Source organism: Triplophysa dalaica, chromosome 3 (genome assembly GCF_015846415.1).
Source record: "Triplophysa dalaica isolate WHDGS20190420 chromosome 3, ASM1584641v1, whole genome shotgun sequence".
In the NCBI taxonomy this organism is placed as follows: domain Eukaryota; kingdom Metazoa; phylum Chordata; class Actinopteri; order Cypriniformes; family Nemacheilidae; genus Triplophysa; species Triplophysa dalaica.
In genome coordinates, this window is record NC_079544.1 from 6,825,431 (window position 1) to 6,852,561 (window position 27,131).

Here is a 27,131-nt window from a genome sequence, read left to right on the forward strand (position 1 = left end):
GTGACAGGTCATCATGCTCTCTCAATTACGGTGTGACAGGATGAAATGATTGGATAAACGCAGGAGGAGAGGAATTACTTACTCTTCTGCCTGGATGGAGTCGGCAGGAGCCACGTAATTGCTGGGAATGTATCCCTTCTGCCCTGTGTTGATGGAGCGAGCCTCCCACCAGTCACCCTCTCTGTGGAGTGAAACAAAGACACAACTGGCTTTAGACAAAGTTATCAGGGTTCATCTCCTTCACCACAGGCTGAAAACTATTTAGCAAACGTCTGAGTTATCAACAAAGTAACGGAGCAGGAAAACGATGGAATATGAGTTGTACAATTAAAATGTCAGGGCCCTTGAACACCCAACCTTCCCTGCACCCTTGGAGGGTTAATCTGAGGCGTGCGTTCACTGAAAGCTAAAAACTGGCTTGAACAGATGGCCCATTATGGAAACGCATTAACCCGGACAGATTTGGCTCTCGATGAGCTTAGAATACAATGATGGATTAAAAAAACATAATAAATCCTGCAAAATTCAACATTTGTGTCTGGATCATCTTTACATGCTTTACATGCTTTACATCATGACATGCTTAACTTGTGCAATCTCAATGTGACATAAATGATTTACAATACATGTGATGATTAATAAAATAGTGAACTTTACAACAAATGTGATCATGATTTTGAAGCTAAATGTGGTTGTGAATGCGGTGGTTATTGTCAAGATGTGATAAATGTGATGATGAATATTATGTTAAAAATGTGATGATGAATGTGATTGTGGATGTCATTGTGAATGTGATAGTGAATATTACAATAAATGTGATTCTGAATGCAACTCAAATGTTATGATCGATGGGATGGTGAATTAGACATGAATGTTACGATAAATGTGATTAGGAATGTCATGGTAAGTGTTAGGGAGAACCCTATAATATAATGTGACATGAAAAATATGATGATAAATGTCATGATAAATGTGATGACGAATGTAACAGGAATGTTACAATAAATGTTATGTGAATGTTAAGATAAATGTGATGTTGATGCGGCGTGAATGTTAGGATTAACGTGCTGGTAAATATCACGGTAAATGTGTTTGTGACGTGAATGTCATGGTAAATGTGATTATGGATGTGACAAGAAAGTTACAAAAAATGTGACCGTGATTGTTACAAGAAATGTGATTATAAATGTAACTCGAATGTTAAGACATATGGCGAATTTGTCTTCTATGTGATTATCAATCATAAGTGTACAATAAATGAGACATGAACGTTACGATGATAAATGTCAAGCTAAATGTGATGGTAAATATATGATAAGATCAATGTGACATGAACATTCATGTAATGGTGGATGTCGCGGCAAACGTGTTGGTGAATGTGATGTTGAATGACACGGTAAATGTAACAATATTCGTGATGATGAATGACACTGTAAATGTGGTGGCAAATGTAACGGTACTCACGTGTTATTGATGATCTGAAATCTATCGCCTTTCTTGAAGGAGAGATCATCTGCTGTCCTAGCTTCATAATCATACAAGGCCACAAAGAACGTTACACCACCTGCAAGAAAATCAAAGTAGATGACATGCATAAAGGTTACAAAAAAACCACACCACACAAGCAACACAATAATGGTTACCAATTATCCACTAAGCAATTGAAAAAAGAAGTTGCTTTTTCATTCAAAGTGAAGCATTAGATTCTATTTCAGCCACATAACATTGTTTTGTTAAGCTTTTATAGACATGCTGAAGGGAGCATCCATTGATTTTGCTCCCGGCTCAGTTGTCTGTGCAGTCAGTTATCATTAGCCGACTTTGTCTCGATTACATAAACACTGTGTTTTTCAACAGTGCAGTTTATGTATGTTGACTGTTGGCGGGGTTTGACATGAAGTGGAAAAATAGCAAAGCCGAAATGGTTTGGGGACAAAAAGAACAGGCAGGATTAAATCTAAATTGGTCCCCAAAACCAGATTATCCATTAGTGAAGAACAGAGGACCGGCCCATTTATTACAGCCACACACAAAGATCTGCCAAGTGCAGCAGCATAATGGCCATTAAGCTTGTGTAGGTGTTGTAATTTTTCTGTTAGCCTATTATATTGGATCAGGTTGAACCTGTTGGTGATTTGAAGTGACGCTGATGATTAATGGCATAAGATTTCAACTGCTTTATGTGGTTTACTGGCAGCGTGGAATCCAAGTTTACGTAAGTGTGCTGGATACACAGAGAACCGTCCTCTCTCTGCCCACTCACTGACATTGAACAGAATTTCTGAGGATTTTCCCCGGAGACAATTTCCATCAGTTCACACTGGATTTAGCTGTTAACCAAGAGCTATCAGAGCGAAGGCTGTCAGAAGGAGCATATGTGTGTACAAGACTTGCCCTGTGACAAGACGTGGTGCGATAAGAACACTATTTATATCCCTATTCAATAAAAACTATGCAGAGCATAGACAAAGATCAAATTATTCCGCTTTTGTGGTGCATACAAATATCACATTTATGCTCGAGCCCTTGGAGACAGAGATAACAAGAGATCACTTCATGCCAAGCCTGAAGCAGGGAAATCATCACTGAACAAAGAGGAATAAATCACATTGGGTTTATTCTGAAAAGGCATGCAACAAATGTAGTTTGTAGTTCTGCTTGAATGTTAAATGCTGCATATTGTTTAAATGGATTTTTTTAAATAATCAAACACAACCTTCGTCCTTGCGGCTTTCAGAGGTTAAAGTTCACACAAAAGTTCTGTCATCCTTTACTCACCCTCAGGTTGTTCCAAATTTGTATAAATTGCTCTATTCTGCTGAACACGAAGGAAGATATTTGGTAGAATGACAATAACCCTACAGATATCTTCCCCTATTTACTGCCAAAGAAGAGAAAATGTATATTGTGGGAGTCAATGGGAGTTGGGATCTTTTTGGTTAATGACATTCTTACAAATATCTTCCTTTGTGTTCCTCAGAACAAAGACATTTTTAATGGTTTGGAACAATCTGATAGTAAATGATGACAAAAAAAATATTTTGGGGTGAACTATCCCCTTAAGTTTTTTACTCTCATACACATTTTCAAGTAGGCTATGTGTACTTCTTTCTTGTTTTTACTTTTGAATAATTTAACTTATAGCATATCACAATTTTACGCCTTCACATTTCATAAAAAAAGGATTCCTTTTACCTTTAATTCTTAAACAATTAAAGGCCCGGTTTCACAGACAGGGCTCAACTAAAATCAGGACTAACTCTTGGTTAAATTAGGATATTTAATTTACTTTTATAAAAATGCCTTCGGGATAAACATTACTAATGTGCCTCTTGAGACGAAGCAATGGAACTGACATATTTAATGATGTTTAAAGGCAAGTTATATTCAGTTAAGACAGATCAAAAAATTTACTTTAGTCTGGGACAAGCTTTAAGCTTTGTCTGTGAAACCGGGCAAGAGAGTTTTAATCTTTTAAATTTAAGGAGGAATTTAAAGAAGAAAGTACTCAAGTTAAAACCAAGTGAAAATAATGCATATATAAAATGTAGTGGAGTAACATATGATATAAGCTTAACAATACAGAGAAGTAAAATGTTGTCCAAAATAAAAGCTGATAAAGTATAGATGCTAGAAAATTAACTTGAGTAGAAAAACTAGTCATATACAGTAAAAAATACTTCTGACGACTTGGACTGAAAGATCTAGATGGTCCGCAGCCAGTGTGAAATGTTTTAAATTTATAAAAACTTAACTAGCAGGTTAAGCATTTGTTTTGAGAACAAAATGTACCAACAAATTATCCAAAGTTTATAAGTGGAAATGAATAATATGACTAGACTGAAAAAAGTTATAACTCTGTAATTGTGACAAACAAGCTGAAGTACTTCAAAACTAAATTTGCTTTGCTTCACGATTCACAATATATCTATAAGAGCAAAATCCAAACCGACAGGTTGCAAACGCAGACTAGTTGTAAAAAAAATGCTCACATTTTTCCAACAAAACTTAATGTCTACATGCACGTTATCTTTTTCGTTATATTGAACTTTTATATCTTTATAGATACATTTTGTTGATAAATATAGTTATCGTTTTATCGCCCAGCCCTAGTCATGATTAAAGGCACTTAAAAGACATGGTCTGGAGTTTTAGCAAATCAATCACAAAGACTTTTCTTTGACTTTAATTCCATGAACACTGCATAAAAAAACGGGACTATGACATCCTTTTTTCTGTTTCTCTCCCTGGTGCATTATACAGCTCATAGGACTCAAAATGAGTTTAGTGTAAGCACTGAAATTCCTACGTAATGTGGATTTAACATAACTATACATACTATCGGTACTATAACTATCATTATCAACTGACAGCAAAACATTTGACATTCTTTACACTCCAGGGATGAACAAACTACATAACTTCCGTTACTTTTACAAAAATGTATACAATGCGAGTGGTTTAATGCAGTGTAATACATCACCACGGCCTAGCATGAAGCAACAAAGGTATAACATATATTTCCACAATATAAACATCACGCCTTTGTCACAAGCATTACGGCAAACATAAGGGGAGTAAATCCTTTCCATATCATGTATCTAAGATGATATGGAAGAATTCCATCCATTTCCAGAAACGGGCTTCAGACTGCTTATTATCCTAGCCCTCTACGAAAGATGATGCGATAAAAAGCTTTCACTCTTTCACATATGGGTCCTGGAATGGAGAACATGGAAACCTTTGATCAGTGAGGCCAGCCCTGGAATCTCACATCTGAGGCTGTTTCTAAAGAACTCTTATTTCCTTAGACAAAGATACTTTGCAGAGATACAGCCTAAACTTCTTATCGCTCGTCCACTCACCTGTGACGGCACCAGGAAAGGGGTTGCTCACAGCAACGGTGGAGAAGGAGGAAGAGGTAGCTCCCCCGAAGGGCGTGATAACAGAGGTGGAGCCACCAAACGGGGTGAGCCCAGGTGTGCGGTTGTTGTAGCTATTGGCGGGGCCCTTGAGCGCCGGTGACTGTCCCATCTGGGTAGGGTCCGGTCCGTAAAGGCCCATGTGTGAACCTGGGGTGGGATGAGAAGGATCTGGGCGGTACTTCTGGGTGGGACCCTTGTCCTCTTTACTCTTGACACAGCCCATAGTCAAGCCTGTGGAGAAAGAAGTTAATATTAACCAGCTGTCACAGCTATTTACATAATTGCACAAGGAACGAGTTTATAACCTTCGTCATTTTGACCGTTTATGGCAGCAATAAAAGTTTGGTGGAGGATTAAGTACAAGTGTTGAGATTCACGGCTTTTGTGACAATCTGGTTAACAAGGTCATATATAAATTGTATTCTTTAATTATTTATTCACCCTGATTTCATTTCTAACCTGTATGATTTGTGCAAAACACAAAAGAAGATATTTTGAAGAATATTGGTAACCGGACAACATTGACTTCCGTTGTATGGATTGAAGACAAAACCACAGAGGCATTTCTCAAAATAGCTTCTTTTGTGTTTTGCAGAAGAAAGAAAGTGACATAAAAATAAAAAGTGTAATAAAATAACGATGGAGCCTAATAATCATAATCATTGAGATGCATGCCCCAAAAGCAATAGCACAACATGGTATGCGTTTTCTCAATGGGGGAAGCGCAAATTAGACCACAAAACTGTACGAGCATCTGCTTCCTTTTACTTGCCAAATCAAAAGCACTTTGGACAGATTTGCCGTCATTCCCCAGCAACGCACAGCCAGCAAAACATTTCAGAGGTAATCACGCAGACGTCTTTTAAGCAGCGCAGCAATACTCATAAGGTCACTAATCTATGCCCCGGACCACATGTACGGCCTCTTGGCAGTAAAGAGGGAAGTGTTGATGTGTTGACTGCTCTGTGAGGTCAATGTGATAGGACTGCTTCACCCTTGCAGGCAGGGCTTGTGAGAGATGACAGTATAATCTCCAGACGCTTGTGTTTCTGCCAGGTCTCTATGTCTGGACTGCTCCCAGACTGACGCACTAGGTCACACATGTGCAGGGGAATGAAGAATGCGAGCGAGGCCTTGAAGGATCAGGTGACCCTGAGTGGAGGGTTATATGGCACAGCAGGGCCACCACTCACAAAACACTGATAGCTTGGTGTCTTTGTATGTACGAGATAAACAGATGACTATGGACAACTAGATAGAGAAGGAACTCTTGAAATGTGTAAAGGAATAATTTACCCAAAAATGACGTTAATGAACCTAAACTCTGTCTCACACAACGCTAATGTAAGGCTTTGGAACACAAGAAATGTAACACAAAGCATGGACCATCATTTATTAGCATAAACATGGGGTCAATAAGATTATGGTCATTTTGGAGATTGACAGCTATAGTTTTCATTTGTGTTCATCATGTATGACTATGTATGACTTCCTTTCTTTAGCTGGACAACGTTTTTGTACGTTTTAAGTACATGTGTAGGTTCCGAAATGGTACAGCTCAAAAAAAGTAATCCTGACTACTCCAGTGGGTAGATAAAGGACAATAAGTGAGAAAATGTTTAACATGATTTTATGTATTTTTGTGAAACTGCAACCAAAACACGCAATAAAATAAATGTAATAAATATAAATTTGTGCTGCTAAACACGAAAGAAGAAAATTGGAAGAACGTCAGTAACCAAACAGATCTCATCCCACATTGACTACCATAGCATTTATTTCCCAACTATTGCAGTAAAGTGGGGATGAGATCTGTTGGTTACTGACATTCTTCCAAATATCTTCTTTCACGTTTAGCAGAACAAAGACGTTTACACAGATTTGGAACATCCTGAGAGACAATAAATGACAGAATTCTATGCCTTTAAGAGGGATAAAGGATCAAACATATGTGTACGAAAAGTAAGATACTGAGAAAAGGATATATAAGAGCAGAGATATAAAGCAGTAGGCATAAAATAAAGTTTGTGATAAAGAGATGTGCCATGTGAAATTCATGCGTAAAAACACAAAAGAGTTTGGCTTGAATTGGGCAGAACATGTCCAGACGGGTGTGTGCAGTATCTGCCCCTCTGATCTCTCAAGGGCGGAAACAAGCGAATACGAAGATACGCATCACCTCTCAGGACAGGACAAACCCATGATGGGTGCGACACATTTCCCAGCTCAGATCTGAGAAACAGGAGCTAGAAAAAGACCTGACTCCCGTCGAAGTCACAAACAGCTCAACTACACATCACCTACTCCCATAATTCTAGAATGTCACTTTAAAGACTGGGTCTGAGGGGCATTTTGCAACTTTTTATTTAAGAGACTGTTGAAATTTAAACATCCTCTTCACAAATGAGCTTTATTTAATTTGATAAACCATAACCTCTGCTAGCTACAAGCATGAGAACCAACGTCCAATTGACAGCAAGAGCAAATGTCACAACTAGCTCACTGCTTTTATAATAGAATGAATGACGTCATGTACCTGCAGTGCAGTCAGCTCACTTGTTTACAGGACTCCCACACCTATTGTCACTGACGTCTCCAGCCATTTTTGGCTACTAGATAAATCATTTTAGACTTCGAGAACATTTTTCAGCTTTCTTAACATTCAACAAGTGATAATAGATATGTCAACTGTAACAATTTATAGGCCCCCTAATATAGCCCTTTTACAAAATGTAATATAAATTTTAGGATTCCACAGAATGTGTTTGAAGTTTCTGCTCAAAATACACCGCAGTTCTTGTATTGTACTGTGCCCTATATGTCCATTTTTGCCTGAGAGGAAAACAGGCTGTTTTGGTGTGTGTCTCTTTAAATGCAAATGAGCTACTGGTCTCCGCCCCCTTTCCAGCAGGCCTGGAGCCGGTGCTTCCAGTAACACTGGTCATTAAGCAATCGAGAAACACAGTCTCATCTTTAAAAACCAAACACATAGTTTTCTCTAACTGAAAGTACATAAGACAAGTGCAGTGTTTAAAAACAGAGCACGCTGTTTTCTGAGTGAACACACAAACGCATTATGTCTTTAAATCCAGCACTTTGCTCTTATAAGTGAAAGTTAACATGATAAACGCATCATTTCTATAAAACCGAAAACATGCTCTCTCTGTGAGTGAATGCACAAACGCGTCATGTATTAGCAACGTGCAAATTGTTTTTATAAGTGACAATACACAGGACAAACGCATCATATCTATAAAAACTGAAAACATGGTCTATGCGTGAATGCACAAAAACGTTGTCTAGTTACAACGTGCAAATTATTTTAATATGTGACATTACATAGGACAAATGCGAAATATCTATAAAAACTGAAAACATGACACATTATGAATCCTGAATTTGTTTACGAAGCATCCTGGTGTAAAGTGACTTCACACTTCACTTTACTTTTAAAGTGAAAACAATGGTGGACTGTGTACAACTCGATGAGGGCAGACGGCAGAGTCCATCAACAGTCATAGGCAGGCCTCAATCAATGTGATGTCAGATTACCAAGAGAATGCCATCTGCTCGTTCAAGTGGATAGTTGAGGTTTATTGTGGATTTAAAAAAAATATGGGTGGACTTTTATCATTCTAGGGTGGTCTTTATGCACACTACTGATGCACAGATATGTTCAAACAACCTGTAGAAGTCAATTTTCTGGATAAAGAGGCCTTTAAAGAGTAAATATTTTGTGTTTTTTAAGGTCCTACTTAGGTTTATGTAGTGTCCAACGACAAGTTTCATTTTCTAATAATAGGCAGTTATTATTAACTAACTTCTTGACTGACTCTCAAATGATTCGTTCAGTGATTCATCTGTCCAATCCCCTCCTTTCTGTCAGCCTACTATGATCTGATTGGTCAGATGGGCGATTCAGTTTTTTTCAGATGCACACTTGAAGTAAAGACACTGTGTTAAGTCACAATGCTATTGGACTCGGACTACAAACTGCAGTGAGAATGTGGTCTGTAAGCACAATCTGAGCTTTGTATGAGAGCTGCTTGGTGCTCAGTGTGTGACAAGCACACAGAGCTGATGGAGGAGCTACAAATCTAGACGATGACTCAACTCCCCTCCATATCCTTTTTAGATATGAATGTACTGTATACGTCACCATGCTCCGATGTATACCTGTATGAAATACAGTTGGCTTTCCGTTAAGTGGATGCGTGTCAGAAAAACTGAGTTCGGGAAACTACATGATTGCACATTACACAATGGGTAATTTCCAACATGATTTATGACATGTCGCTTATCAGGATATTAGTACACCTTGACAATAGAAAAAGTTTTTTAAATACAAAATAAAGCTTGACGGGGAAACAAAGGTAGGGCACTTCGAAATCAAGGAAATCATCACACTTGGTCCTTACAAGCATTAAGAGTGGTCAGCAGTTTACGAAGGAAGGTGTTATAAAGTCCCAACACACATTGCGTTGCAGACGTCACATTCCCATTAGACAGAGAGTAAGTACGACAGAGGATGGGGTGATGTGTTGAACAAGACAGCTGAGACTGAAAGTTACACACAGGGGATTGTTGGCAAACAATGAGATGTGTGTCTTTATAGATGGTTGAAAGAGCATTAACTGTGTGTACACATCAGTGACACGGACGGACGAGCGTCATTCGTCACGCTCTAATGAACTCTGTACTGTATAGTAGTGTGGGGTAAGCTGTGCCACTTGAAACTAATGATATCCACTTGTCTCTCTGACATTTCCGTTGTACGGGCCCCCTTTGAGTAGAGTGCACCACTTTGTGGCCCTCCTTATAAAAACTTAGAATCTTAAACTTAGAATTCTGTTATTCAATGTTGGAACATCAATACTTTTGGTTGGTGGTCTTATTTTTCTGAATTTTGATTACAAGAAATGTATGACAAATGTCTATATTTCATATATTGCCCCAAAATCTGTGGTCCCCCTGGATCCATCTTGGGGACCCCTGTTTGAGAACCACTGCACTAGGCAAAAAAAGATGCACAAGTACATTCACTTAACTAAAGAAAGGGATGTGAGTACAAGACAAAACGAGACACGAGACTGGGTTCACGAGAACTCTGCGTCCGGGGAAGAAGCACTTTTTTCGGATCGACAACAGTCCACAGGCCCAAACCTACGTACAATGTGCTTTTCTATGAGAATGTGATACTTCTTAGGCCTCGGTGACATCGCTTTTTGTATTACTTTGTTGTCTAAGCCACCTTGAGAGAAGAAGTGCTTCAGGGTCTGTATTCTTTAGTTATACACAAACACTACAGTGACTTTTCATGTCAAAGAGGTGAGACAAAGGGTCACAAATCTCACTGGGCATCTGTTAGGCAATGTAAATCAACCCAAACTCTTTATTAGGTTGGTCATATGAGGGTTTATGAACAGAACAGAAGAACAAAATGCATGAAAGGGACATCAAATAATTCAATGTCTTTTAATTACCGCAAAATAAATAGTCCCTGAAACATGTATCCACACAACCGGATCAATAACTACCAAAGAACATAATGAACCCTTCCAGGCTAGCGGGAATCCGAATCAAACCTAATACGGTTGGATTACAGAAGGTCCCTAAAGCTTTTAGTCATCCATTCTGAAAAATTTAAAGAGACGGTTCACCCAAAAACATCATGCATTCTACACCATAACAGTGATGTCACCTTTCAAGAATGAACACTATTCACTACATCACGATATTATGTTACAAACCAATGACCTCAAACCGATCACCTCCATTCTATTCGAACTCTCCGAAGTGCTGAGATATGAAGCCCTTAATTACAAGATGTCTCATTGCCACTTCAGTGTTGATTCTTATGAATTAGCTGTCTTACAACCGTCAGCCCTGCTGCTCTAATGACTTCACAACTGCGAAGAGAGTTAGCCATGAGAGCTCATTCACAACGGCTGTAGAATGATTTTGGTTAACAATAGTCAAGCACGGTTACTAGGGATGCAACAATACAGCTCACCCACGGTTCAATCCGAACCTAGGTTTTCCCCCCACTGTTTTCGGTCTGTTTTGATGGCTTTGCACTTTAAATTGTTTTTTGTCTATGCTTATGTGACCGGAACAGTAAAAAGCAAAAAAAAAAAAAACATTTTAATTAGTGGTGGGCCGTTAACGGCGTTAACGCCGTTAACGCAGTGAGACTATTATCGCGCGTTAAAAAAAATGTCGCCGTTAATCTATTCTCAAAGTTGGGTTGGCAGCTGGGTCTATACTACGCAAGCTATGATGACTTTCACCTTAATATTTTAGCGCGGATGTATACCAGCTTAACTGCACTGTACCGGGCGAGAACGAGATTTTTCAACTCGCGGGATTCGCGTCATTCGCGGAAGCAGAAGCCGCCTCATCATCTCATAACCAGGGCTTCATTCGCGCGATTCGCGCAGCAAGTAGGTCTATTGGCTCTTTGCATTAACATATAAATCACTCGGGCTTGACGCGCCATTCGCGTTTGGTCTGAACACAACATAACGTTACTGTGAAATTACCGCATCAAACGTGACGTGCTAACATGGATGCAGCTATGAAGCCGCCGGGTTTGCTTCAGGGAATATTAATTTTTAAGAAGCTTCCCAATAGAAACATCGACAAGACTAAGGTTGTTTGCACCTTGTGCAATGCGGAATTGGTTTAAAAAAAACACTTTCTCTCAACAGGTAGTGGTCTAGCTTTAGTTGAAACCAGTAACTTTGTATTGAGATCTAATGTATTATGGCTCCTGTATGACATATCACTTGTTGCTCCCTCACTCTTTGTAAGTCGCTTTGGATAAAAGCGTCTGCTAAATGACTAAATGTAAATGTACTGTAGGAGCTCTTCCAGTCTCAAGTACCACCTAAACGGAAATCATCCCTTAGCTAATGCGGAAGTAAACACAAGTTCATTTTATTGAACATAATTTAATTTTCATCACCAATTATCAAAGTAGAACAGCTTTCTCAATCAGTTTGTGATGCATTTTGGAAACAGGAGATGAGCCACTGGTCTAATGCGCCACCTGGCTTGAGAAACCCGTTCTCAAAGACTTACTTTAAGTCATTATTTGGGTAGCACACATATTCTGAATGCCTTCGGCAGAATTCAAATGAGCCATTTTAATCTAGATTAAAAAAATTAATCTATGCCCACCACTAATTTTAATGAAATTCTCTTTATTTTACTTGACTTACTTTATTATCTTTAAGCAAAACCAAGTTGTACACATTCCTGGTTTGAATAAATGTAAAGATTAACACTGGCAGCTCACAGCAGTTTTGGGTTTACTGTTCATCAACATGGCAGTAAAATAAACTTCTTGAAGACGTTTTTCACATCAGAGCATTAAAATAACGTAATTCAAAACTTGCGATTGCTGTAACGGAAATAAACGTGCAGTGCGTGTGACACTGCAAACACTAACAGCGCTCAATGGGAAAGGCCAAAGATAATATTTTAACAAGGTGTGCCACTGCAATTGCAAGAAATTGAAAGAAATGCAATGCTAAATAGCTGCCTAGAGGCGCTCTTGCTATGACGTAAATAGCTGTCCGAAAGGCTGCCGAGTGGCATGACTTTCGTCAACCGGACTTTGGCATGGTGCTATAGACACACTTTCTGAGTGTGCTGGGTGAGAGCAAATGAAGTGTAAAAATACATTCTTGATGTGCCAAATTTGGACATTATCACTTTAGTACAAGAGGCATACAATAAAGCCAACGCGCGTCTGTTCGTGAGCATAATACTCAACAGCACATTGCTTCTCGTGATGCAAGCAATCTCGCTTCACCGCCCGACCACCGCTCGCTATTTGATATTACTCGTGGGGATGTGTTTATCTATCTCGGACAGAGCCAGGTAGCGTACGGAAATAATTTAAACACAAAACCGCAATTCACTTACACATACCGAACAGTTCAATATTATATGAGAATTGTGGCATCCCTAATGGTTACACACAAACTCAAACAGGCCTGATTAAACAGTCACATCACCAGAATGCCAGATCAAATGGATTAAGGGCAAGACAAATCTCCAGCACCTCAGAGAGCCCATCATTGTTATGAATGTGTAGTCATCTGCAATTGTACCTGCTGCAGGCATTAATAGTAAAATAAGTTGCTTTGTGTAATCTTTTGGATGATTTATTGACAGAAACGCAATATGATATACATAACAAAGTCTTCAGTTGTGTATAGACCTTACAATTATGAAGTGTTATGTTTTTATAACCTCAGAATGAGCTTTATCTATCTACATACACCACGGTTCCCCTTACATGGTATTTACCATATTGTTTCTAAAGTAGCCCTATGGACAAACTGCTCTACAGTGAGCGTTTCGTAAATATGTTACGGTTATCTCCTACATGAAAGAACGGTGTTTAAAACTGTGTCATTACCCTTGCTGGATTAACCACGGAAAGCTTCTAATAATGGTTTGTAATTATTAATTATGATAAATGTAACTTAAGCCGTTTTAGCACGGGATTAGTATTATCTGGGGACCTCGTGTGATTTAGAAATTACCTCCACACATCTGTACTTCATGTGGCGCACTTGCACAGGATAAGCGAAGCCTGTGATATTACTCGAATTTACGGACTTATTTCCCAGATATGATGGCAAGGCATATAGTTTACGTATACATAGTTGTATGGTGTACTGTATAATAATATATGACCGTACCTCACCTCATTTGAGACCCACGATCGCGTTCGGGGATCTTCTGTCCGGCAGTGTTGGCCGGTATGGATGTGACCCAGCACCCAAAATAATATCAAAACACTCCGTTATGTTTATTATGCACTACTGATGTAAAGTGAAGATTTTCACCGGCGCACTGTCACATGCCACCTACGACTCAAAACATCAGACTCATCCGCACAGTAAAGAAATGCCTCAGCACATCACCTGCAGTAGTAATGGCGACAAAGAGGCCATTACTACAGACTGCCACTTTAAGTATTTTAATGATGGGGAGGTTGTTGATGATGATCTAATTTCTGAGGGAATCCAGGCAGGTGGAATGACCCCAACCACCTAAAGTGGACCAGAGCAACTCTTTTAGAGCACTCTGTCCCATTACTGCGGTTACACAACCATTGATACAAGTCCGATCCTGTACATCCCTTTTACACCACGTCCGTCCACCATAGGCACAGTCACCATAATATAGTTCACAACAATCTGTGTACTATAAGGCTGGAGCTTTCCGTGTGAAAACCGTGAAATACCATTCAATATAACAAACATATAATACAAAACACATCTGTAGGAGTTCACAAAGTATATTTTTATGCTAAAGAACAACCAAGTCATTTGGAATAAAGTGCTTTAGCAGCCCAGCAATACTATTTTGTTAATATTCTGCCGATCCTACAGCTTGGCTCATGCGCAAGCTTCTTTATCTCTATCATTCCAGAGTTTTTAGTGAAAATGCTGTGTTTGTAAATACAGTTCGGCTGCTGAACATCAAGTGCGAGACTGGAGCTTCTCTGGCACACTGGCACCACTGCGGAATCACCATGGCACTCTGCTGCTGCTGCCAATCAGAGCAAAGCAAGGAGGGGGTCCGACTTCCTTCCGACTCCATTCATACCACAAAAGCCACCTGCTGTGCCTGTCAAAGGCTAGAGCGAGGGGTGAGAGAGGACAAAAAAAGATGGACATGGGGGAAAGGGGTTACCACCACAGACATTAAGGGTGACACTACATGACCCCCTCCCCCATTATTCAGCTTACTGGACAATTAACACATTTTTCGAAAGACGGATCTTAAATATCTCTCCTTTTGTCAGTGCATCCAACATATATCGTACAAAATACCCAAATATTTGGTATACAATTCAGCTCACCAATGCTTTCATGTTCTGTCCACTCTTTCTGCCACCTTTGTACCTTGTCTTACATGTGTTGTTTCAGAACCGAGAAGGAAAAACTTGAAGAAACAAAATCTTGCAACATTCAATCCATTTTGAAAATCATCAACAAGACAAATCAGAAAACAAATCAGAAAGAGCTGAAGCATCATTTCCTAAAGTCAGTATCAGACATCGCGTGTATAATAGGTTGTGCATACAGACGAATTACAAAAGGATTACTCTCGCGCCTGCGCACGCGTGACATCACATCATTTGGACGCCAATGTAAACAACAGACATCGAGTACCCACATGAGGGTATACACTGAATGCTTAGCTGAGCCCCAGAGCTACAACACACCACAAAAGCGCATATGTCGAGTCCCATTGTTACACTTGTAGAACTGGCCACGAGCTCAAACCAAGCGTCGTTTAATGTTCAAAATGCAAGAAAAGAATCAAACAATGTACCACTTCATTGATAAAGAAAGTTAAAAGAGTATTTAAATGCGTCTTGCGGTTCAAAGAATGAATCGCACCGTGAACAATGTGGCGTTGTGGTAACGTAAACCACAGGCCTGTGCCGTCCCGATGTGTAGAATAATACACACTGGAATTATATGAACGTGTTTTTGTAACACTGAAGTTGACTTCTTAATAATTAATCACAAACGGGACAACTTACACATAATTTACATACACATCTAAAGCTCGAGTACTTTATGGAGCCACGTTTCATAGTCGAGTTGTGCCCAAGCAAACACGACAGTCTGCGCGCAGAACTTCTGTCGAGGAATAAAACTAGTTCCGGGGTAGAAAGAGTCTGCCGCAGAGATTTGTACCGACCGCAGACCTTCACGTCCACTGTTGTTTTCAAACACTGCCATATTTACACGGACTCAAATGCGACTAGGCCGTTTGACTACACTTCGCTAAGCGAGCCGAGCTTCAATCCGTTTTCTTACCTTTACCGATTCGCTTTCCTTTTCTTGACGTTACATGCGTCTTCGACCGCTTCGTCCCCGAGAAACGTTTCAGGGCACATTCAAAGTGGTGTTGTTGCGTTCAACTTAAAAATCACAGTCTGTCCCATTCCTTAAACGCGTAACACCTCACGAGACGAGACAAATAACTGCCGTGAGGGAAATCCGTGATAGAAACGATTAATCCAGTCACGTTACTTCAGTTTGTTCTTCTGTCGGTGTATGAAGAAAAGAGTAATGGTGACCAGCCCTGGCAAACAAAAACCTTTCAACCGGAACCGGTAGAGATTGCGTGGCTAGGCTAACGTAACATGACAAAAGACAGCTCTGGGAACAGTGGACGGACTCCCGCAGATGTGCCTCCTCCCTCCGCTCTCAACTTGCAACAACGTTTCCCACAATATGGCCGCCATTGGCAATGGGATACGGGAGGAAATCACAGTTCTCCATTTTTAGTTCGAGTAGAGATGCACAGACTGTGGTATTTAAAAAGCAAAACATCAATGTCTCTTTCTTTTGTGTCATTTTAACTAATAACACTTCCCGACCTTTGATGTACAGTGTTTAAAAAGGTATTTTGTCGCCCCCTGTCGGTGCGAGAAACGACTGCATCTCTGCATTAGTTTTGGCCCTAAATGTCCTCTCACTTGCTGCTTTCGTTTTCATACTTGTACGTTTGTATGAACATAAAATGTTTACTAAAAGAGACATAACTTTAACACGTTTCACAAAACAAATGAATCCATAGAATTTCATTGGAGTAAGTGTTCATTGGACCTAGCCCTCCACGGTATGCCAACGCTAAAAATGTTCAAAGTACAAACATTATTTATTTTTTACAGATGAAAGATCTCACATCCCAAGCGTGCAGTATGGTCACACATGTATCTTTATTTTGGGGTTTTAAATAAACACAGCAGAGAGGTCTTAAAGAGTTTCATAATTTACTTAACCTCATGATCACACAAACCTTTATGACTTTATAATGCTTAATATATTTTAAAGAACGCTGGGAACCAAACCACATGTGCTCCATCGACTTCTATTGAATTGGCATCACATCACCAAGACAATTCTCAAAATGTCTTATTTTGGGGACCACAGATAGGTATACAGGTATCCATATACAGGTTTTGAACGACATAGGGTGACGACACCAGTTATATACTCATGCATACTATTAGCAGTTTTAGCCTACTCATAATACTCGTTATCTTTTCGATAATTGGGAGCACAAACAGCATTTACAAACGCTCAATCCACAAGTAAATACTGACATCTAGTGGAGGTTGATCACACTAGAACCATTACGTAGTGGTGTTTTACAAAAAACTGTTGCGCTGGACAAAAGAGAAGTCATTGGTTTATCGTTCATGTTCACTTAGTATTTTAGATTCCTGTTATCTATAGGCTACCGTTACCGTTTCTGCTTTTTCCGTTTTAAGCGATGTCATGACAATTCCCAAAATTATCCTCGGCCTATTAGTTTATTGGCTTGAACATTATTTTTTATGAAAACTGAATGAAATATGATTTATTATTGAATATTTTTTTTTATATTATTATTATTATTTATTAACGCTGTTTCCACTTTTAACGTGAACTTTATAGAAAAACACCTAAATGAACAAATAATAGAATTCTATTTTCATTCGTGTGCACTTTGACAAATATGTAATGCAGTTTCGTTTAGTTTGATTTGACCCTTAGGGGCGGGGTTATTACATGGGACCCTAAAAATAGAATGACGATTAATGGCACGAAAACATCTGCGAAAGATATTCGGACATTTCTTGCTATGTGCACAATAATGATAATAGAAATCTAATTCGGATTTGTTTAATCGCTATTATTCTTTAACGGTTCAAGTTAAAAGCAGCGGAAAATCCAGCAAGTGAATACAATGAAGACCAAATCCTGCGTGCTATTGTGCTTTTACGCGGAGAAGGTGCTCAGTAGATAGAGACTTCCAGGTTTGTGTTAAATATGCAGGCTATTAGCGAACGGAATGTGGGGGGTCCGTGGGCGTGACATCTAGGGATGAGATTTGGGATTATTATAACATTTTTCTTCCAGTCTCTGAATCCTAGTGCTTTATTAATTTATTTTTTGTTTACATTTTTATAGCATTCACATTTATCTATTATATAGACTACATAAGATCAAACATAGACCTTGGTAATAAAAGCAAGTAATACTAAATTTGTATTTAGTAAATAAATTGTAATATAATTATTGTAATAAAAAATCATAATGCCCAGAGGCATTTTCATGCTGTTAATAGTCATTATAAGCCTTTTATATGTTATTGAGAGGGTATCCAGAGGGGAATCTGTAAATCACAAAAGGAAATTGAAATGACCACCATCTGCACTCACGGATGAGATGAATATGTGAAGAAACTGTGACTGCCTACCGCTGTAATTAGGAACATCCATACTTACACTCAAACGTGGACCCATTTATTAGAAAGATTGCCAGAGGAATTCACTTAATAGCTTTACTGTAAATACTTGACTCACGCACTGTCCATTATAGCATGTCTTCCGGTATCTGTCATTTGCTTAATAGTTGTTTAGATCTCTCCTCAGTTTCCTGCAAATGTGGCTGTGTGTGATCCGAAAATAGCTAATTTGTATATTTTACATCTTTGACTATAGCCTAAATGAGATAAAAACACAATTATACAATGCAACACTCCAGCATAGAATATTAAACTTTGAGAACAGTTCAGGACCAATGTCGATTTTCGGATATTGAAAGAATTAGAGTTTATGTTTTAAGCACTTCCATAAAATGTAGGATACTGTGGCACATTCATGTTGAGTAAAATGGAACACTGCATATAGAGGAAATATATTGGACTTAAATGCTGTACCTTTTATAACATTGAATTAAAATCTAGTGATTTTAGTGGCATAATGTTGACCCTTTGAAAAAAAACATCCAAAATGTATGTGTATCACAGTGCACAAAATTCAATCCTAACCTAAATCTCAAAACAACACAACTTTACATCTTATAATAGACGCCGACAGGTGAATTTATTCATAAATCAAAGTTTGATTTCAAAGTCTGTTCGTAATTTTAAATCAGAACCACATGGTGGCAACATTGAGATAAAAACCGAGACGTGCGGTGATAAGGAACCACGACGCCGATTAATTTTTCTGCTAAATCACAAGCTACGTATACGGATTGATGGAATACACATATAGCCTAAGCAGTGATTTATAGTTTCGTCACATACCACGTCACTACACGTAAATATGAATGAACGTATAATCAATTCAGCTGCTGTGGTGCACGATTCGTTTTCGTCACTTATGTGCATCAAGGATCTAGTTTATTACCCACAACAAAAGCGTGTACTCGTGACTAAATATTCTAAAACTTTCGTTTTCTTGAAAGAAAAGAAAACGTTCTAAACGCTTATATTTAGGAGTTAATTAGAAAAAAATGAATATATGTTTGAACTTAATACTGCAACAATACAACAGGATACGCAATACTTTCCATTCAACGAACAAAGGGCCATGACGCATGAGCCATGAGACTAAGGTTGATAAAACTTGTCTTTTAAATACTCTGTTTCATAACAGCAAAGAGTATAAAGAATTTTGAAAATGCACAATCTGAACCCTAATAGAAAGCCACAGGGGTAGTCAAAAGTAGGCTAATTCAAAAGCACATTTCAGAACCACAGTGGTGGACAGCTCCTCTAGTCATTGACCCCGTGACAAACTTGACGTTATTACATGTTGTTTCGTTGTTGTCGTGTCCACCCTCTATTGTTTCATCAGTGCGCAGTTGTCTATAAGCAGTGACTGGTGTGGTTCGGGACCTCGAAACCACCCACGATGAGTTGATCTTAATTGTCAGGCACTTTGTCATTTAAAGTTGAAAAACAGTTGCAAATTGTCCTTTCCCAAGAAATTACTTTTGGAGGAAAGTTCCATTTGAGGTGTGTGTGTGTGAGTGACTCGTACATCGATGAGGAAGGAACTTTACTATTATATCCCAGGAGGAAGGGTTGATGACGTCTGTGGCATACTTAATGTGACTTCTTGAAAAAAAGGCAAGACTCCCCATTCATAGATAAAAATCCGCCGTAATCGTAGCGCAGGAGAAAAAAAGTTTTGTTCAATGACATGTAGACAAACGAGTGGGTCTGATTTCATCGAGGTTTTGTGCGCAGAAGTGATTTTGTTTATATCGCTTATTGTATAAAAGTGCAGGGGTTGAACCAACGAGCACATAAGGAAGGGACGGTGGCGCTTCATGAAAGAGGTGCTGTGAGAAAGATTTCTATCTCTCTCACACATTCACAGCCGCACCCGAGTCGCATCTACCGACATTACTATCTACCTACTCTGCAATAGGTAGGTTCTCATCCTCCTTTTGCCGGCAAAACGTCTTTTATTCGGAATTATTTAATGAAGACACCTGGATTTTCCGTTTTTTTAAGATTATCTACTGGTTTTGCCTCATCGGAAGAAGGATTCTGTTGCGCGTTCATGGCACACTTTAAACTTTCTAAATGTCTTCTTACGAACGGAAAATACGAATAAAAAGTAGCGCCGGTGCCGTTGTGCCTTTCTGGATTTTTTAAACCAAAGTTCTTCGCATAGCATTTATGTCGTATATGTTGCAATCCGAAATTTTTGGTAAATTCACCTGGACGTTATGGTCTGTAAGTGTTTTATATTCTTGACGTTATTTATTGAACTTTCCTCTATCCTTACAGCATGGCCAGATCTAGTAAAGCGACTTTAGCGTTGCTCATCTACGGAATCATGATGCACTACAGCGCCTTCTGCACGCCCATTGGGATGACTTTTCCCAAGATGAGGTATGTATATGTGTTAATGTGCTTTTCTACTGATCGTTTGGGCTTTTCGTTCATGCTGAAATGTCGGGACGCGAAAAAGAAGGTTTTATATTAAGTATCCACACGATGGAGGCTAATAAACAGACGAATTATGGGCGTTGTGTTTGTTATTATTTCACACTATATGGCTTCAAATAGTATCATCCCAGTGATATTTCCCCAGAGCGTTTTAGCAAGGATATAGTGCAGGCGCATTGTGGGAGGGCATTCGTATTGCTAAGAAGGAATCTCTTCACCGGGACAGGCAGATGCAGCTTAATGAAAATGAGAAACGAATGAATGTAACGGGTGGCCAGTAAGATGACGGTACAGTGGCGTCACGGTACAAACCGAAGAAAAAACGAATGAGAAAGCTCAGTGCGGGACCGTTCTTCACCACTAATTCTGCTGTGTGACTTTTCTTATGTCTGATTATAAAGGCAAGAATACCTCGCTAATAATACCATAGTTTTTACAAATCAATACCCAAATTCATTTTGGGCAAAGACATATAGCAAACTGTAGCCTATCATTCTTTATGTTTTAAAAACGCATTTTCCTTATTTACCCCAAAGAGAAAAAAAAACATTGATGAGAAGAATATGTTTGCGACAATTATTTACAATCAGTTCGATCCGTAAACCGGTTTTCAATTTCGTGTTTTAAATCCCCGGGTTTGTTTTCCATTTTGCGCCAAAAAATGCGTAATTTACGGCTCAATATCTTAAAACCCCCGCTGTTTTTGTCCACGTAGCCTAGTGATTAAACCGTGATTTATTCAATGCACTTAAACATTTTTCTTCCTAATTGCAGACTAGAAAATGATGTATTTGACGAAGACGGAAACTCGTTAAGCGACCTGGCTTTTGGAACTGATCAGATTGCCATACGAAGTCCTCCATCCCTCTCGGATGACTTATACACGCTGTACTATCCTCCAGAGAAAAGGTACTTTTCAGACGGCGTTAGTGTGTTATATGAAAAATCAATGTCATTATGTTTCGTTTATGTTGTTCCGCTATGTCTGTTCGTTTTGTTTGCCAGCCTTTCTTTTGCTTTTTGCTTTTTGTTGCTGTTGATATTTGCATCAAAGTAATTATTTAGTATTATTCGTATAGATAGATAGATAGATAGATAGGCCTAGATAGATAGATAGATAGATAGATAGGTCTACATAGATAGATTTAGGAGGGGAATCCAAAGTACCATTTCGACTATTTACGAATGTATGCGAGAGAAGAATAGAAAACGTACTCAGTATGATTTCTTGCAATAAATATAAAATCAAACGTTTTATGTGGTATTTCATTACTGATATGATGTGTTTGGCGTTTTATCTCAGAACGGAAAGGCATGCAGATGGATTATTAGATAGAGCCTTGAGGGACATCCTGGTTCAGTTATCAGCACGAAAATATCTGCATTCTCTGATGGCAGTTCGTGTAGGGTAAGGGAATTTTTAAGCGTTTACCTGCCGTCATCTTTGTTTTCTTTCATTTTATTTTTTAATTGAGGTGACTTTGTTGTACTGTCTTGACTTTCTGTTGTCTCTATTTTTTTCCCGACTTGTCGTGTCTTTGTCTTGGGCTCGCATGGGCGTGGAATTTCATCGCGAACTATATTCGCAGATGATAAATACATTCATTCATCTTTTAAACGATATTATCTGTGCCACACGAATGGTGCTTATTGTCAGAAAAAAATGTCGAAAGGCGATGCGTCAGAATACATTTCGTTTCCAACATGCATTATGTATAAGGCATGTGTGATGGATCTTCTTTCGATTTGTAATATAATTCGTTAACGAAAAATGATCTTAAAATGAAAAACGTATTGTTCTGTCGCCGAGAATATTTAAGGGTGTGCTGAAACCTGTTAACGCATTTTCAAAGGCGGTCCGTATCCTAATAATAGTTCATGTTTTTTTTTTTCTTTTGGCAGCGGTGGAAGCAGCGAGGAGGATGCATCGGAACCATTATCAAAAAGGCACTCGGATGGGATCTTCACCGACATTTACAGTCGCTACCGAAAACAGATGGCCGTCAAGAAGTATTTAGCAGCCGTCTTGGGAAGAAGGTACAGACAGAGAGTTAAAAACAAAGGACGCCGATTTGCTTATTTGTAGCGCTGAGAAAACAGCCCCGACTGCCCTCCCATGTGTACATTCAACCCTAAGATCAAAGTCATTCTGATATAACGGAATAATCAGTGGATCGCGCCTGTGTTCTTTAAACATGTATTTATGTATGAAGTAAAGCCATTAAAATGAATATTTTACTAATAACATTGTTTTTCTTTTTGTACAAAAGCACTTGAAACCGCACAGTTATACTTTGTGGACCAATCCTTTTTGTTTTTATGTATAATATATGTTGAAAACAAAAGGTAACAAAAACTATTGGGATTAAAAAAAAGAAAGAAAAAATGTGCACTTTGAACGTTATGCGCCTGGTATCTTTTCAAATTCATCATCATATGCAGAAAATAAATAGATTTTAAAAAGACAATCAAAGCTCTGAATGTTATACTTATTTTTGTAATATGCTAAAGCAAAAGAATAGAGTCTGATTTTATTTAACATGTGCCCAGGGATGTAATGGACATGCTCTGTAAATTACAGGGCTGTTTTAAAAGTTGTGACTCCCCCCTGAAAGGGGGGCTGGAGTGGGATTTAGCTGTCATTTCTTTCTTAGCCCACCCATTTGTGAATTGTATTCACATGTCTTATCCAAATAGAATGTGAATGTCTTGCCTGTGTCTGTGACAGGAGCCAGTATGCCTGACTGAAAAAGAATGACACTGGAGTATAACTGTAGTATTGATATATAGATATATCTATATTTTCTCTTGTGGCTTTTCTTTCTACTCTTTAATCCAATGAGTTTGATGTCTTCTTCATCTCTCTGCATGCTATACGTCTGATGTATGCATGCATGTCCTTTCCACTTTGTTTCAGTTTCGTGTTTCTGTTCATATCTGTTCCATGCTCATTGGATTAATCCATCCATTAGAATAATTCCCCCTCTGAGGAAGCGAGGTTTTTTATGTCTTCAAAGGAACACATTACATTGATGAGTTACGACGAGTAATGGATTTGAATCGAACAAACTCTAACATTGTCAAACGCATGCCCCATTGAGCCTTGCAGAATTGGCGCGTCAATCTCTTTGCAAACCTTCGTGGATGGCTTTGCGTCATTTCTGACCCGTGGTGAAACCTCGTTCTTATGTCGTAAGAAGCTGTGAATGCTTAGGTATGCGCTCTCTGCGCTTTAGCTGAACACAATTTACAAATCTTGTGTGAAGGCAATGTGTTAAAACGTGCCAGTGAAGAAATAAAACAGTCTGTGTAGTCCACAGCTAATGTAGTGGGTGACACCCTCATGTCCATGACTTCATCATGAAATGTTCTTTAGTGGTCTTAATCGCTGCTTTAAATAAGATAATGAATGCTCAACAGTTTTATTTATCACCTCATTGTAGATCTAGAAAATCAATTGCATTCACGCTTATCTGTAATTGATGCTGATGACTGAGGGAATGTGAGATTGAGAGAATGGGGGCGGTCCTCAGATTGACCATTTTCATATTCATAATCTTTAGGGACAGACAGGCTTCCTCTTGTATGTATAGATGAGGGTCATACTAGGGCCTCTTTCCCGTCATCACTAGGGCGGGACAAGCTGCAGAACACCTAGCGCTTTATCTATTCACATATTTTGGTTACTCCTGCATTGCATTCGGTATATTTTTCCTGTTTTGAAAACCATCCACTAATTCAATATGTAAACCGTCGTCCCAGGCATGAAATCAATCTTTCTTCAATTTGGCATTGTCCCCCAGGCTTTTTGTGAGTATGAATGCGTTTCTGAGAGTGTTATGCGAGGGGAGTGCGTGTGTGGGGAGGGCGGGCGGGTGGGTGAATGCACTCGTATGCGTGTGTGTGCGAACATAATGATGTTTTGAAAGATGATATGGTTATCTGGCTTAGGTGCCTTGAGACAACTTCTGATCAAAATCGCCACTTATCACGGATGGCAATTTTAGTGGCCCTACGATGCTGCAAACTATTAGGTTCCATTTCACTAACTTCATCTCTTCCTCCCCCTTTTCTTTTGAAACGTAATGGTTTAAGTAGAGCTGAAGGCATGGCCAGCATTTATTGTGTTCATTACTCTATTACTGAACTGGTGTAAATGGTACAAGTATTATTGTCTGGATTGTTTAAGCTGATGAATGTGTGTAAATGTGGCAAGCACGTGTTGATGTTACGCTCTCGCATTGTAGCCTAATGTGGTGGCCCATGAAGCCTAGATAGGTTTATGTTGTTTAATGTTGCACTGTTTGAGGGGTTTTTTGACATCGAGAGGACCACCTGATGGATCCCAGGCCACAGCACAGCCTGTTGTGTACATTTCTGAAAGCGCCGGAAGCCTTAATGTGAACGTTTTATCTATACCTGAAACATTATCTGTGACAAGTGAATATTAGCAAGTGACATCATCATATTAACACATATAGCTCCTTAGGGGGGTAACATTTTTAAATGTTAAATAAAGTGTTGTATCATTTGTATGAATAAATTTTTGTAAACAACACAAGTTCTAACCGATGTCTACTCTTTGGAACGTTCCGCTGTAAATGCCTCAGCCCATGTAAACACGCAGCTTGTGTGTTTCTCCATGAAGCCACGTTTATCCACACAACCACACGAGGAGGCTCAAGCTGTGACACTAATGATAGACCAAAGCCACTGCTGCTCGAGATGTGTAATTAGTATAATTCAGATAGTTTGAACCTCTATATATCAGCATGGCTGAGCTGAGTGATTGTGACAGGAATTGATTTGTGCTCACAATGTTGAGAACATTAAGAACAACATTATGTCAATAATCCTGGGCAGCTAGTTCGACTTTCAACGAACCGCCCACTTAAACAGACACAAAAGCGCGTACTCATACATATGCATACATGCATGCACACAGAGTACAAAGCAAAGTTTTATAATGTATCAAACACAATAGAAGAACATTCAGCTATGTGTGGACAACTAAAGATATATATGTAAAAAATTAACGGCAATATCTACTGAATCATCAACCTTACATTGGTGGCAGAAGATTGCAGATTCTCTGTGCTGTCTGGGAATTAAGATGCTGCTGAAGAGAAATAAACACATCATGTGCTTCTAGAACAGGTAAGTCAAAAGTCTCATAACGCTGGCCTGCCCCGAAGGAAAAGTTTACTGCTTAGAGGTTGCTCTTTCAAGTATCAGCATGCTCTCAGATATTTGGGTTAAAATTGCATAGAAGAAATAAAAGCAGAAACGAATTAGACGATTATTAAAACAAAGCATGGAGCTGTAAAATGAATTTGTATGTGCTGTAGTTGCTGTCCTTCGGAAACCTCGTATCTCCATATTCTTTTTATTTCTTGCCATAAATCATTATGATGTGGAACCCTGTATGTTTAATATCTAACCAATAAAAAGTCTTAAAAAGTGTTTGTCGCTCTGACAAAACAGTATTTATTCATTTAAAAAGTACAGTTAAACAGTGAATTTGGACATCTGAAGTTTCAGAAGGAGAGCGACCATATGTGGAATAGTCTGGATGTGGGTAAATTTGAGGAAATGTTTGAAATCTTTATTGATATTGACTTCTGGCGGCAGACTTTGCAAATCTGAGCTCAGTTTGTGACAGTCGGGATCTCCAATGGAGACATTTGAAAGATTTCTGGGTCTTTTTTCCCAGGAGAATATCTTCGATAGCAGATATTTAAGCAAAAATTCCCATTTGCACTCCTTTATATTTCTAATGTATGAGAAATAATTAAGATTAAAAAAGGGTTGTATCCTGTAACGATATAATATTACCACAATCCAATAATGTTGGATTTCCGTGGGTAATCTCATTTCAGGTAATAACTAAGAAGCAATACAGAAATGAAAGAAAAGTGGACAAAAAGGATTGCACGCTCTAAAATGTTAGTCAATGAAGTACAACCTAGGAGACCAAATCTACAGGTCAGGGTTCTTGATAAAGAAGTTTGTGTGGTAGGACTTTACACAGCCTTATATTTAATATAAGAACATTTTAGTTCCCTTGTACAACAGTTCCCTTTCATCACAATATTGTTGTGAGCTTCACCTTTAATAAACTTTCTTGCCTCGGTCCACTCTGAAAGGAACGTCCCTCAAAGTGGTTCAACTGAGCCGGTTACAAGTCCATTCATACCTTACTAGTTCTCTGCTTTCTCAAATCTCTCGTTCTCCTCCTTTACTTCTCCTGCCATCTTTGTCAACTGGGATGGTAATCTCAGTCAGTCTTATTCATTCTATGCAAGTATGGCAACAGTGGGCAAACTATCTCTGGTTGTGTATCTCATAATGTCAAAAACGCATTCCACTAGTAAAAAACATGCTCTAAAACAGCCATTGAGATGACATCTGCTCATAGGAGAG

General features: G+C 38.8%; 2 protein-coding genes across 3 annotated transcripts in view; one reads left to right on the forward strand and one right to left on the reverse strand.

Moving 5' to 3' along the window:
- yes1 (YES proto-oncogene 1, Src family tyrosine kinase) overlaps positions 1-16,276 on the reverse strand; it is a 28,095-nt gene extending 11,819 nt beyond the window's left edge. Inside the window, exons 1-4 of the mRNA XM_056742924.1 lie at positions 15,782-16,276; positions 4,866-5,156; positions 1,465-1,564; positions 83-181 (exon numbers count right to left, since the gene is read on the reverse strand). Coding sequence (XP_056598902.1) covers positions 83-181; positions 1,465-1,564; positions 4,866-5,148 — 482 coding nt within the window. The 5' untranslated portion in view covers positions 5,149-5,156; positions 15,782-16,276. The remainder of the gene's footprint in view (positions 1-82; positions 182-1,464; positions 1,565-4,865; positions 5,157-15,781) is intronic.
- Positions 16,277-19,909: 3,633 nt separating this feature from the next.
- On the forward strand, positions 19,910-24,553 carry adcyap1b (adenylate cyclase activating polypeptide 1b). Of its 2 annotated transcripts, XM_056743578.1 has the most exons (5): positions 19,910-20,181; positions 20,547-20,651; positions 21,483-21,617; positions 22,012-22,116; positions 22,611-24,553. In XM_056743578.1, exons 2-5 carry the CDS (start codon positions 20,548-20,550, stop codon positions 22,792-22,794), a joined length of 528 nt encoding a protein of 175 aa, XP_056599556.1. In that variant the 5' UTR covers positions 19,910-20,181; position 20,547; the 3' UTR covers positions 22,795-24,553. The 2 variants fall into 2 exon arrangements, with proteins under 2 accessions (XP_056599556.1, XP_056599557.1); XM_056743579.1 differs by lacking the exon at positions 22,012-22,116.
- Positions 24,554-27,131: the final 2,578 nt, after the last annotated feature.

Bases quoted from the DNA above. Each gene is read 5' to 3' on its own strand.
- adcyap1b (XM_056743578.1), top strand. From the start codon at position 20,548: ATGGCCAGATCTAGTAAAGCGACTTTAGCGTTGCTCATCTACGGAATC. The intron at 20,652-21,482 runs GTATGTATATGT...TCCTAATTGCAG, and splicing joins ATGACTTTTCCCAAGATGAG to ACTAGAAAATGATGTATTTG. The intron at 22,117-22,610 runs GTAAGGGAATTT...TTCTTTTGGCAG, and splicing joins CTGATGGCAGTTCGTGTAGG to CGGTGGAAGCAGCGAGGAGG.